This window comes from Amphichorda felina (genome assembly GCF_050947745.1).
Source record: "Amphichorda felina strain 45539 chromosome Unknown scaffold_3, whole genome shotgun sequence".
NCBI classification, from domain to species: Eukaryota; Fungi; Ascomycota; class Sordariomycetes; order Hypocreales; family Bionectriaceae; genus Amphichorda; species Amphichorda felina.
The window spans coordinates 155,044-167,137 of record NW_028145047.1 but is presented as its reverse complement, the minus strand read 5'-3'; the positions used below and the strand labels follow the sequence as shown (position 1 = coordinate 167,137).

General features: G+C 55.3%; 2 protein-coding genes across 2 annotated transcripts; one reads left to right on the top strand and one right to left on the bottom strand.

Annotated features, from left to right (window-relative positions):
* Positions 1-4,422: 4,422 nt before the first annotated feature.
* Positions 4,423-4,968, top strand: ACO1O0_002737 (short coiled-coil protein; the record flags this gene model as incomplete). The annotated part of the gene is made up of 2 exons (XM_083192202.1): positions 4,423-4,739; positions 4,797-4,968. 2 exons carry the CDS (start codon positions 4,423-4,425, stop codon positions 4,966-4,968), a joined length of 489 nt encoding a protein of 162 aa, XP_083051259.1.
* Positions 4,969-7,024: 2,056 nt separating this feature from the next.
* ACO1O0_002736 (transport protein particle complex II subunit TRS130) lies at positions 7,025-11,722 on the bottom strand (the record flags this gene model as incomplete). The annotated part of the gene is made up of 2 exons (XM_083192201.1): positions 7,025-11,622; positions 11,686-11,722. The coding sequence occupies 2 exons, from the start codon at positions 11,720-11,722 to the stop codon at positions 7,025-7,027; spliced, it is 4,635 nt and encodes a 1,544-aa protein (XP_083051258.1).
* Between the last annotated feature and the right edge of the window lie 372 nt (positions 11,723-12,094).

Genomic DNA, 12,094 nt, shown 5'->3' with positions numbered 1-12,094 from the left:
AAGGAGTTTGATTGCGTCTTGTTGTTTGGAGTGTAAAACGGCAACGTCGGGGTCTCGGTGTGTCCCACGTCGATCCGTAGGTGAATAGACCGGTCAAGAGCGTTGCGCTGTGTGAGTGAGACAGATCACCTCTCGGGATTTTGCTCGGATCTCCCCAGACTGAATTCCTGGCTTCTCCGCGATCGACTACTACCTCAGAGACACGGCAGAGTTAAGGTTCTGGAATGCTGTTATCCGTCCTTCACGTGTACCCATAGTACCACTTACTACCAATATACTAAATATTTAGTATGTACTCCGTATTTGTAGCTGTATCCAACAAATGATCGGAAAGCCGATTATCCATGCCTGCCCCCCTTTCCCGTGCAACGATTTTAGCTGAAAAGATGACAAGACAGGTGCATCGTACGAGTATTGCTACTAATGTAGTACTCAAGAAGTCAGGAGAGATGGGCTCGTAGTTCCAGCCCGTCATCTCAAGTGTCCGGCCACCTTGACAGGAATGACGCCCTTGATTCAAATCTCGGAATGGATGTCCTGATGCTTCCCGCAAGCACAGCAACAGTCAGCGTTGGAGCTGGGAGGAGCCTAGGAGACAAAAAGCCTCGTAGCGTGCGGCGTGGAGGCTTGTTCATGCAGCTGACCGGAGGTTGTGCAGAATTGGTGATGGCTTTTTGGAGATCGGCGGGCGGGCGGTGGGGAAGCGCCGAAGCGGTGCAAGATGGAAGTGCTTGATTTGCTGTCGCGGGGAGCTCGTGACTCTGTGAAGACGGGGACGATGGGACAAGGCCGCAGCCAAGAGCCGATCCGACCCTGAGGATTGGAGAAAGGCGGTATGGCATTGCCAGCGGCTGGACTGACCTTGATGCTTTGCTTTGTTCAGAATGTCTCTCGTCCAGCAGCCTTCATGAGTTGTCGAGTCGGACTTGTAACTAGACATGTCCGTTGGAAAAAGGGATTCTCTTCCGGCGTGACGCCATGCTCTAATGCTGGTGATCCATCGTTATTGCGTGCCAAAGTCGGTAGTGGGAAACATGAGAGGTGGACGGCGATGATATGCTGGAGCTTCTCCACCTGGCCACTTATTAACGGTGGTACGGGACCGGACCAAGTCGTCGCAGATACCTAGATCATACTAGTAATGGCAGCCGATGTGCGCACTGTCAGAGTGTTAGGTCACTCGGGCCCTTTTGAAGCCTGTCAGTTGCCAGGCGCCTGGGGAAAAAAGGCGGCAAAAAAACCCTAAGGCAGGAGGAGAACAACAAGGCGCACAAGTTACAACAGGTGCACCAGCAGGCGCGCTGCGCTGTTGGTTCAATGTCGCCGTCCGCGTCTTGGCCGTCTGGAAGCCCAATGGAAGACCCCCTCCATGTGGCAAGGCGAGACAAGGCCTTGAACAGGCTCGAGAGGGTGGTGAGGATGAGACCGTCGGGGAGCAGTCGGGGTCGAGGGCCGTCTTGGCCGTCGTTCTTGGCCGTCCCCCACCGTTGCGTGCACCGTGTGAGAGACTGAGTGTGACCAACTGTCAGTTGTGACCGTCGAGGCTGGCGATCTGGCGCCATGACATCAGCCGTTCCATTTCTCTCGACTCTCTCGACACAGTGGTTGCAGGTGGTAGGACGGATGGACCCCGGAATCGGCAGCAGCCACTGATGGCAGCCCAGTGATTCACTCTTCCCCCCATCCAATTTCGTTTCCCTTGGATCCCTTCCTGACCGTCTCCATAGCGTCAATGCCAAGGGCGCATCATCATCAAACCGCATTTCAACTTGCGGTTCAGAAAATACCGCTCAGAAAGGAGACATTCGCGCCTCTCCACCCGTTTACCTATTAACGGACGACACAAACATGGAGCGGAATACAACAGTCAGTCCGTAGGTAGTATGGAGTACGACCACGAGTAATGCAGCAGTAGTACGTACTACTACGTACTCGTACTAGGTAGGTAAGTAGGTAAGCGCGACCTGGTACCTGTTTGCCATGTGCGCGTCCATCTCGCCCATACCCGCCGCGCCCACTACAGGAAGGGAAAGAGGAAAAGGGGCGCCCCAGTCTCCGCCAAGCCAGAACAGGAAAACGGTCGACGATAAGAGAAAAGAACAGTCACACTTGTCCGCTTGTGCGCTCTTGGCATCGACTCGCCCCCCGGAGACTCTCTTGCCTCTTTGCACAAGACGGTTTCAAGGATTCCATCATCATCAACCAGAAACAGTCCAGCGCATGTGGCACGGTAGTATTCACAGGGCCCTTGGCTCGCGAGGTGCACCCAACTTTGGATAAGTCTTAAAGAGATCTTGGTCGCCTAGAAAAAGGGATTCTCCAAGCTTCTCGAGCCCCATTCCCGATACCCACACCCGACAATAGATTGAACATTCACCGAATCCCCATGATCCCACCATGCCCGAGTTCCGTCTCCATCCCACGTTGAGGGAACTCCAATCCCTGGAATCCAGAGTGGGATGCCGTAGGATAATCCTCACCCCTCACAATCAAAACCACCACTCTACATCTCCTAGAGGTCGGCACAGAAGCAGGCCCATGGCGGCGAACGTTGAGAAACAGTTGCTCCGTAGAGCACCTACCTGCCTAGACACATAGGTAAACAGTAGAGCCGAGAGGTGAAGGGAAAGAGCGACTACCTCCAGAAGCCCCTAGGCATGTGCGGATAGTAATACTAGCAGAAAGCAGGAGCGGGAGTGGGAGCAGGAGCGGGAGCGGGAGCAGGAGCGCCTGGAGCCTTGCCGTCCACCAGTGGTACCTTGGGCAGGCTGCACTGCTGCAGGCAGAGTCAGGAAGTGTGCCAGGCCGAGGAGTTTGCGACTGCAACTCTGACACCGTGCAGACTGGAGGCTGGATGCTTTGGGTGCTTTGGGTGCTTGGGCAAGCATGGGGCAGGGTGCCAGTTGGGGCAGCTATGGCGTCACACCCCGCCGATCTGTCAATTTACTCGCTCTCCGCTGCCACGGCCTAGCACTTGGCATCATGGGCTGCCCCGTCGCCCATTTCCTCGCCTCTCATTTGCCCGCCATCCGACCACAAGGCCCCCATTCGCCCATTCGCCCCTTCGCCAATCCTTCCCAGGTTCCCAGGAGACAGATACCAGGAGCCACGAGCCACGAGCCACGAGCCACGAGCCAACGAGCCAGGACTCCCAGCACTGCCAACCTGGAACCCAGAACTCCTAGGAGCGTCGAAACTGTCGAGCCGGGAGCCCAGCACCCATGCCACCACCCGCTCTCCGTCCGCCTCGCTCTGGTCTCTTCACTGCTTCAGGCCCGCTAGCTTCACCTCCGCCAAAGGCCAAGACCCGTCATCAGACCAAGACGGATAGCTCACTGTTTCCCCCAGGCCTCCCCTCCACCCGTCTCTGAAACCCGTCCCATCTCTGGTGCTGGCATCATCCCTCTTGCCCTCCACCAGGCTCCCTTTTTCTGCACAACTCAGACAATCAGACAGCTGCCAGATTGCCAGTTGCCAGATTGCCAGCAGAGGCCTTGCGCTGACCCACGCGCCCCGACGTCACAGGTCACGACCTAGGAGCTCTCGAGGGCGAAAAAAAGAGGGTACCCCAACAGCCGCCGCTCCATTCTGTCCCAGAGCACGGAGGAGTCCGTCGAGCTCCGCGGTGGACCTCACCAGCCAGCAAAGGAAAAGGGAAAAATTCCACCGCTCCCTCCCTCCTGGCCTCTCCTCACTCTTCTACGAGTAGTACCCGACCATCCCGTCCTCCTTCACCTTCTCGTACGCTAGTACTTTGTACTCGTACTCCTGCACCGTCCACCGTTTCACCCTACCCGACCACGACAGGTCTTCCACATCACCACCTCTCACACCTGGGTAGATATACCAACCTCTCCTACCAGCCCAACGCCATACCACCCCTAGCACGTCCACCTCGATTTGGTGCCAAGCAAACGGCTTGCATCTGCTTGTTTGCATCGTCAACGATCTTGGAGGGCCTCTTCCTCTAACTCGACCCGGACGCTATTTACGACTTACGAATTTCCGGTTTCTTGACGCGTCTCCCATTACCGGCAATCAGCGGCCAAGATTGCACCACAACACCTCGCGTGCGCCACCGCCTCTGGAAACGAAGCGTCTTCGATTCTCTTCGCTCGTTATCTCTCACTCCTCCTCATTGGCATACCTTGCATCTAACTGCATCGACCGTTGCCGCCAGCGCAACAGCCAGCAAGTCGATCCTCGCTGCCTCCTATTCGATCCGATCGCCTGAATGACCAACGACACCTTGTCGGCTATTACCAGTGATTCAGAGAAGGAGTGACATCTTCTTCAGACCCTTCGATTCGTTGCACCTTATTTCTAATACCTTGCTGCTTGTCGACCGCCGGATGAAGACGCACGTTATACATATTATCAACACGAACACTAAATAGTACTCATACCTCCTCCAGTCAAAACATGGCCGACGAGCAAGATACCCAGTCCATCGGTTCAAACGGTGCCCCTCCTCAACCGGGGTCACTTCAGCGGTCCGATTCTTCCGTCTCAACATCGCCCTCTGACAGCAACGAGACGACAATTCACCAACCTATTCCTACACGGCCCCGGCTACCGAGTCGCAAGAGCAGCGGCCCTTTGGTAGTTCCTCGTGACAGCTCCGCTGTCGGCCCTGTAGAACCTCATTTCGGCCCAGATGATGTTAGGGCCATGAGCCCGCGCAGAACGAGCGAGGACATCGATAAAATGGGCAAGGAGGCGCGAGAAGAACTCAGAAGGTGAGCCCAGGTCGAAATGCCCTTATGTGTCTGTCGAGGATGCTAATCCTCTCTTAGACACGCCAAGTTGCTGCAAGAATCCCTCCTCACAATCTTCAACCGTATCGAGGCCGTTCGCGAGGAACACGACAAGCTTGACAGCAACAACAAATTCCTGCAAAAGTACATTGGTGATCTCATGAGCACTAGCAAGATCACAGCGGCAGCGGGTAGTCGAGGGAAGAAATAACCGAACTTTTCCACCACAATTCGGCAACCTCCCATCGTTCATCCGGTTAATTCTTGGTATCCCTTGCCACTTCGACAGAATCATTTCTGCGGCCCACAACGATGGATGAGTCTGCGACTGACCTACATCGCTGCTCAATCTCCCATGTCCAGGAGCGAAATCCATGGCGTCTTTGACAGCCTTAAGAACATCGTCGAGCCATTTCTTCGTTTTATTGGGCCTGTGTGCCAATATGATACCCGCGCTTATGGCGCTTACTTGTTCCTCGTTTTCTTGCTGGTTTACCACGTCAAGTCCTGGTACAAAGGTTCAGCACCAACGACTCCGGCGCAGGTGACCCGCCTGTACCATATACACCTTACGAACTATATCATCACCAACAGCGGTTCCCTCTGCATTGCGCGGGGTAGCCAGCACAGTTGCACATGCCGGGGGCGGCGCATGTCGGTAATAAGCCGCGACAGAGGGAAGACGAAAGCATCAACTAAGCATACTCACGGCGTTTTTTTGTGTCAAATTTTCGGGATTTTGTTTCTTGGACACGGATTGATTTAAATGGGAACACAGGCTCCCAAAACGGCGCCCAAGACGGAGACGGTTAGAGAATCAAAGGCACTATTGCATGGACTTCGGGATGTCTAGGACAGGGAAATGGGGTCACCGAGAACCAACGAGTTTCCAGCCCCGATTATGCTCCATCACATAGGTGGCATTGAATTGATGATTCATTCCCATCCTCATAGGGGGTTTTCCTTCGAAATCCCATTTTGGACTTGCCCAACATGCTAACATCAAGGACGGAGTGAAAGGAGCTGCAGAGGGTAGCTCATGACAGGGCCAGGCGCAAGGAGCAAGAGGGCATCAACAAAACGAGGGTCATGGGGGTATCGGATTTATTCCAGACTGGTAAACACGGCGTCTAGGTTCGCCCGGGTCTACCTAGCACCCGGGGCTGTTTTTATCAAGCGTTGGAGTTGAGAGTCTTATCCGTGGTCAAGGAGTCCATAAGAGGGCATTAGATTTCGAGATAGCAGGTAATTCGAACAATTCTAGGCGGCAGCTGTTAGGAATCTCCCGTCGACGTCGATATCTCGCTGCGTGATCCTCCAATTCTGTCTTACTATCCAGGGTCAGTTTTATTAGTCCTCAACAGGCTAGTAGTTGGTAGCTGTAGCAAAGCTCAATTGCAAATCTACTATGTACTATGTACTAGTAATCAGGGGCAACATATCCCCGATTGTTGCGATTGGTTCTTTGTTAGACCTAAAAAGCACACACTATTACACACTATTACACACCGCCGTTCATAGTATGGTCCAACACCATCAAAGCACAAGAATAATACATGACTAAAAAAAAAAAAAAAAAGGACAATCAGGGGTGGGTTACACAGCACCAGCACCGTCGACGTCAGAGGGCAGCCATTCGTTTGGTTTTTTTTGCGTCGCCCTACCCGAGCGCTCGGGCTCTGGATGGCCAAGGTTTCCCCACGCGCGCGCGCACAAGCCACCGGGGCGGCAGATGGTAATACATACATACATAAGGCAATATAGCAAGAGGGAGGCGTGCAGCCGCCCAAGGGGTGGGAGGGGAGGAGGAGCCTGGGATAGATTAGGGGGTGTGTGCGCGTGTGTGTGCTGTGCGTTGTGCTGTAGTTAGTACCTAATATGGTTGTGTGGGAGTGCTAGGTGGTTGGTGCGCTGCAAGTTGGTGGAGGGCGCGTGTTGCATCTGTCTCTGACCGGTTTTGGGCACCCCGTAATGGCGTAACGGCGGCTGTAGAGGAGGGTTGGTCCATTGGTAGGTTGGTAGGGTTGTGGGAGGGAACGCATTTGGCAATAAGCCGTATTCCGTAATCTGTGTGTTAAAAGGCAGTTGGGCGCCTCTGGGGTTGGGCGCAGTAATATTCCCACGTGTGCCTGGAAGCTGTCACTTGGCGTTGACCATGGTTGACATGGTATTAATGGCTTCGTACTTCGCCCCACCACGGGCTACGAGCTGTCTGTTGTGTTGTACGAGTAATAGAACACAACACACCTAAAGGTATCCAACGCTGCCTACGCAACCATCCGCTCATCACCAGGCCTCATCCTAGCCCCCTCCAGCATTAACGGGCCACCTCCCGGCCCACTAGCATCCAGACTGACCGTCACCCCCTTCCTCCCGCCAATAACCCTCACCGTCTCACCGAGATTCCTGTAGTCCACCTCAAACGTCTGCGCGTGACTCTCGACCACCTCGCCGTCCGTCGAAATCTCCTTGATCTCCACGCTGGGGTACGGCAGCCACCCCTCGCGCTGGGGGATCAGCATCAGCGGGATCTCGGCCTCGGTCTCTGGCGTCGACGACGTCGGCCCGCCGCCGGGGATGACAAAGTGCCCTCTGCGACGCCCTCCGAGCAGCCATGCCTCCCCCGGCGCCGAGATTTCGTAGCTAAACTCCTTGTCCTCGGTGCGCGCGGCATCGGTGTCCCAGATGCGGGTCCATTTCAGACGCAACGTTGCAGAGAGAACCTGGCCGATGACAACCGTGGGCGTCCCGCCGGCCCTGTCGGTGAAGGGGGCAGGGAGAGGCTTCTCAAGGTGAATGTCCGCCGTGTGCACGACAGATACAGACGGAATCTCCACAGGGATCAAGATAGATGCCTTTTCCGTAACGCTCGACGCAGGGATCGTCACGCGGGGATGGGACGTCAGCCAGTCGTTGAAAAAGGCACTGACTGCTGCTCCAACGTCTTCTTTGGATCCAGGGACCATGCCTGCGCCCCTGAGGTGGTCCTTCCAAGGGATTTCACGCAAGAAACTCGTCGAGACCTCGCTGAGAAGAGCAGCGCGCTCTAGGTCATGTCCCTGCAGCGCATCTCGCACATGATCCACGAGGATCGCTTCAATGACTCGCTTGTAAGGGGTAAGCGGTGATCCCTCGAGTGATTTAGCAAGCGTGAGACGAAGGAGCTGCTCGATCTCCGAATCTAGCTGGTTGTAGTGAAGCTTCAGGTACATGGTCTTGTCTGACGCTTTGCCAGGCTTACGGTCGGCTTTCCCCTTGATCCTGTACAGCAGGGTTGCCGGTTGCTTAGCAAAGACTATGACAGTAGAGGAAGGGGGTGTGCCGAACGACGATTCGAAAAGTTCTGACTCGAGCAGTTCGCTTTCGTATAGCCTCAGCGGGCTTCTCGTAGCTGTTGAGACGCTGAATCGGGAGAAGAGGGACTCGTGCTTGAATACATCCTGCACGTTGACGTTCAGAGCCAGCGCAATGGGTATGGATGAGGACTTTGCGAGGTAAAATGACTCGCCAGCGTCGGTATTGTAAGTCACCTCAAGCTTCGCCGCCACCACGCCCATGTCCTGCTCGATGGTGAAAGGGAAGCGCAAAGTTCGTGATGTGCCTGCAGGGACAGGACCTAGGTAGAACGCTCCCGCTTCTAGGGGCTTCGCAAAGATGTCTTCTGAGCCCACGAAAGTGGCATCGGTCGTCAGGAGGCGGAGGCCGCCAGTGGCTGGCTTCACCCGAATTTCGCATCCCGTGAGTGAATTCCAGCCAGTGCTCAGCGTGAGGTCGAGGGAGTTGTTCTTATCTAGAGCTGTGTGTTTGCTTGCAGACAGGGTAATGTCTAGGGCATCGGCGCGCCGGTAAAGCTTGACATCCGATTTCTTGAAAATGTTCTCCGTGGGGGATGTGGCTTCCTGTATGTCGCGGTCAAAATGAAGCACTAGGTTCCCTGACGAAATTCTGAGGCGGTCGACCCTGTAGTTCCCGGGCACAATAGACTGAGAGTCGTTAGAGATGTAGACGGTGATGGAATATTTGCAGGCTCTGCGTACCTTGCACTCGACGCTGAGAGTGCTTTTGCCTCTGCTCAGCGAAATCTCCTCATCCATCCTGAACCATAGCTCCTTACACGGACCACCATCTGTGCTGGAAACCCGCAGCGCTATCGAGTCGATGCTGATATCCCCAGGCAGCAGAGATCGCAGTCGAATGCCCAGGTCACAGGTATCCCTATTCTCACAGTATTGTGGAGACCCGGTGAGCTCAATGTCGGTAAAGAAGTTATCAAGTAGGACTTTAGCATCGCTAGGCACCGACTTGGCCAGCTCAGTTAAGCTCCCGACGGCTTCAGCAATGGGCGACATGTCTGGCAGCTCTTTTCTTTGGCCCTTGTATAGAAAATTCGCCTTCTCCTGCAGCCATTCCTTCTCCGCCGCACAAGCCTTGGTCAGCAGCTTCAGACACACACGGACACACTCTCCGGATTGCATCTCCTTCAGGCAGTGCGAGTACATAACGAGCATAGAGAGCTCCAACCAGCTCCAGCCGCTCTCGCCAAAGAACTGTGTGGTTAGACAGAAGTAGGATGTCGCTGCTCGATATTCTTTCAGATGATACTTCAAAACGGCCAGGTCCGACATATTAGCATGGACGGAGTAATCTTGTCCAGCGACAGTGAAGTGCCGCAGCGCCTTATCCGTCAAAATCTCGTACAGACGGTAGAAATCGTCAGACGTGTCCATGGCAGTCCGTACAAGTTGGCTGTTGATGCCAGATTGGGACGGTGAGGCCGGCGCTGGGGCTGGAATGTCCTGAGTCGGGGCATCATCATCAAGGCTAATCTCTTCCATCTCGGGCACATCAGGCTCTCCAACAAGGGGTGCCTCTGCCCAGCCATTGCTCCATCCTCGCTTTTTCCCAAAGCCATCCAGTATGCTTCGAGACAGGAGATAGAGATCAGCCCGCCTCGCGGCGAGTTCCTCTAATCCAGATTTCGCGAACTGGGCATCGTGCAGCTCACCTTCAGTAACACTAGCACGTCGGCCAGGGCCGGGAAACACCCCAGGACTAGAGGGGCGCCCTTGAGTAGGACGGATATGAAGCGACGTGGTCCTAGCGGGATGCATCATTGTCTTGGGTTCCGGTATCGATGCCTTCTGCTCATCGGCTCCCAAAGGAGGTAGCGTGGACGGGGGAATGGGGAGAGCCTTGGTCGATGTCTGAGCCAGAATCTGCTGCGCTACCAAGAAGGCAAACGATGAGACAATATTGTCGACCGTCTCGGTCTGGACTGGGCTGAGAGCCCCTGCCAGGCCGTCTCCATCTTTAGCCGCAATGGCAGCAACGATATCCTGCCGCATGATATGCGATATGGCAGGGATAAACTCCAAGGTTCTGCGGCATATCTCTGCTAGTCTCGTGAGGTTCTCTGCCTCCTGATGCTTCTTCCGAGGAGGGGGAGCGCGGGGAGCAACCCCGTGGAGGATCATCTCCTGCTGTTCTCTAAGCTTCGCCAACAGCTCATCCCGGGATGACTGCGCATTGCCCAGCCGAAGTAGAAGTGCAATCTGTCGGGAGAAGATGTAGCATCGGAAGTCAAAGACGGACACGTTGTTGGCCAGAATCATATCCCGGTAGGCCTTCTTTGTCGAGCTGATGGGTATCTCCTCGAACTGGTCCGTCTCTGTCGGTTTAGACTGGAGATCAACGGCCTCTTCTTCGTTATCATCACCCAAGACGCCTTCTAGGATCTTCTCGGTGTTCATCTTCAAGTCTTCCGTAAACCTCAGCAGGGCCCCTCCATGGCGCTCGGGAGAGCCAGCTTCGGCCTGCTCCTCCACCACCGAGTCTAATCCCACACTCAGTTCATCGTATCCTACCAGTGCATCTTCCACGAGACCGACATTTTCGAATCCCTGTGCCAGCCCCTCTTTGAGGATGAAGAATGTGCAAAAGTTCCACCCAGGAAGCGTCCTCTGAGAGTCCTTCTCTTTGATATCCTCCTCATACTGGGAGACCCGCTTGTCGAACGAGGTCAGGATGAGGTCCTTAAACTTGACCACGAGCTCATTCCAAGCGTTTTCCGCGTCCTGTTCCGTCTCGGAGTATCCAGATGGTACAGCGGGTACTACACGCGGTAGCAGATCATACGGCACATCATTGATGCCAATACGAATCTGCGCGACGTGGTCCACGGCACCCTTACTGGAGCTGTTGAAATCGGAGCGGAATTTCTCCAGCAGCGGTGTCGAACCGGTGCGCCATCGCGAAGAAGTCTTGCCCTCCATCCCGCCGCTCTCGGCCTTGGAGCTGGTGCTCCTGGGCTGTGTCGCAGCGCCCGTGTTGGGGATCACAACGTGGACAATGAGCCACTCAAAGGCATCGTGTTTCTCCTGGTTGCTGCTCTTCTTGGAGCTGCTCGATGGGGGCGTATGTGTCTTGATCCACTCCCGAACCTCGGACCGGACCGAGGTCTTGTACGAGTCGTTGTCGTCGCACCGAACCAGCAGCACCTTCAGGTAGGGGGTTCGTCGGAGTCCGGGAATCTGATGGCGCCTCTGGCTGCCCGTCGCCGGGGCCTGGGGTGCTGATGAGCTCTCCATAGTCTCGGATGATGCTTCCCGCCCACCCACAGACTGCGTTTGGAAGCCATCGTCGCGAGCCGTACTATCGGACCGTCGCAAAGCGGGCGTGGGTGTAGCTGACGGAGCGGTGATGGCCACGGTGGCGCTCTCTCCCGCCTGAACAAGGTCGACATGGAGTGTCTCAATTGATCGTAGGGGGCCTGCATGCGACTGCCAGTGCAGGTTATGCAGAGGGAGTCGGGGGACTAGCCCAGGCGCGAGCAGTTTGTAGACATCGTGAGGGTCATGGTACTCGACTGCTACTTGTCAGCAAGGGGGCGGGCTCTACGAGCAGCCGGTGAGGACAATTATCAACGCACCAGTCACCTTGGATGTCGAGAATTGCTTCTGTTCCATGTCAACCAGCTGGGATGTGCCTTTAACATTGCCGGATGTCGAGAATATGGGGGCTGGTTGTCGTCAAGTTCCCCTTGGCTGTCGCGTGGCACGGGATACCACACACCCAGGCACCTCCTGTCTGACCATTGGCAGTCTGACCAAGAGCTCCAGTGGGTTGCAACAGGCAGTATCCACTGGAGGGACCCCTGGATGGCCCATCACACCCCTGTGGTCAAGCTCCAGGGCGGTGAGGCAGCACAGCGCACTACGATTGGCTCAGAACGATTGACGCCATTTCAGAATTGATGGCGGGGTCAGCGGCAGAATCGTCGCGAGGGGCATCCTTTTTGTCCCATTAAGACTTGGACGGGCTTCCAACATTTGTTCCAT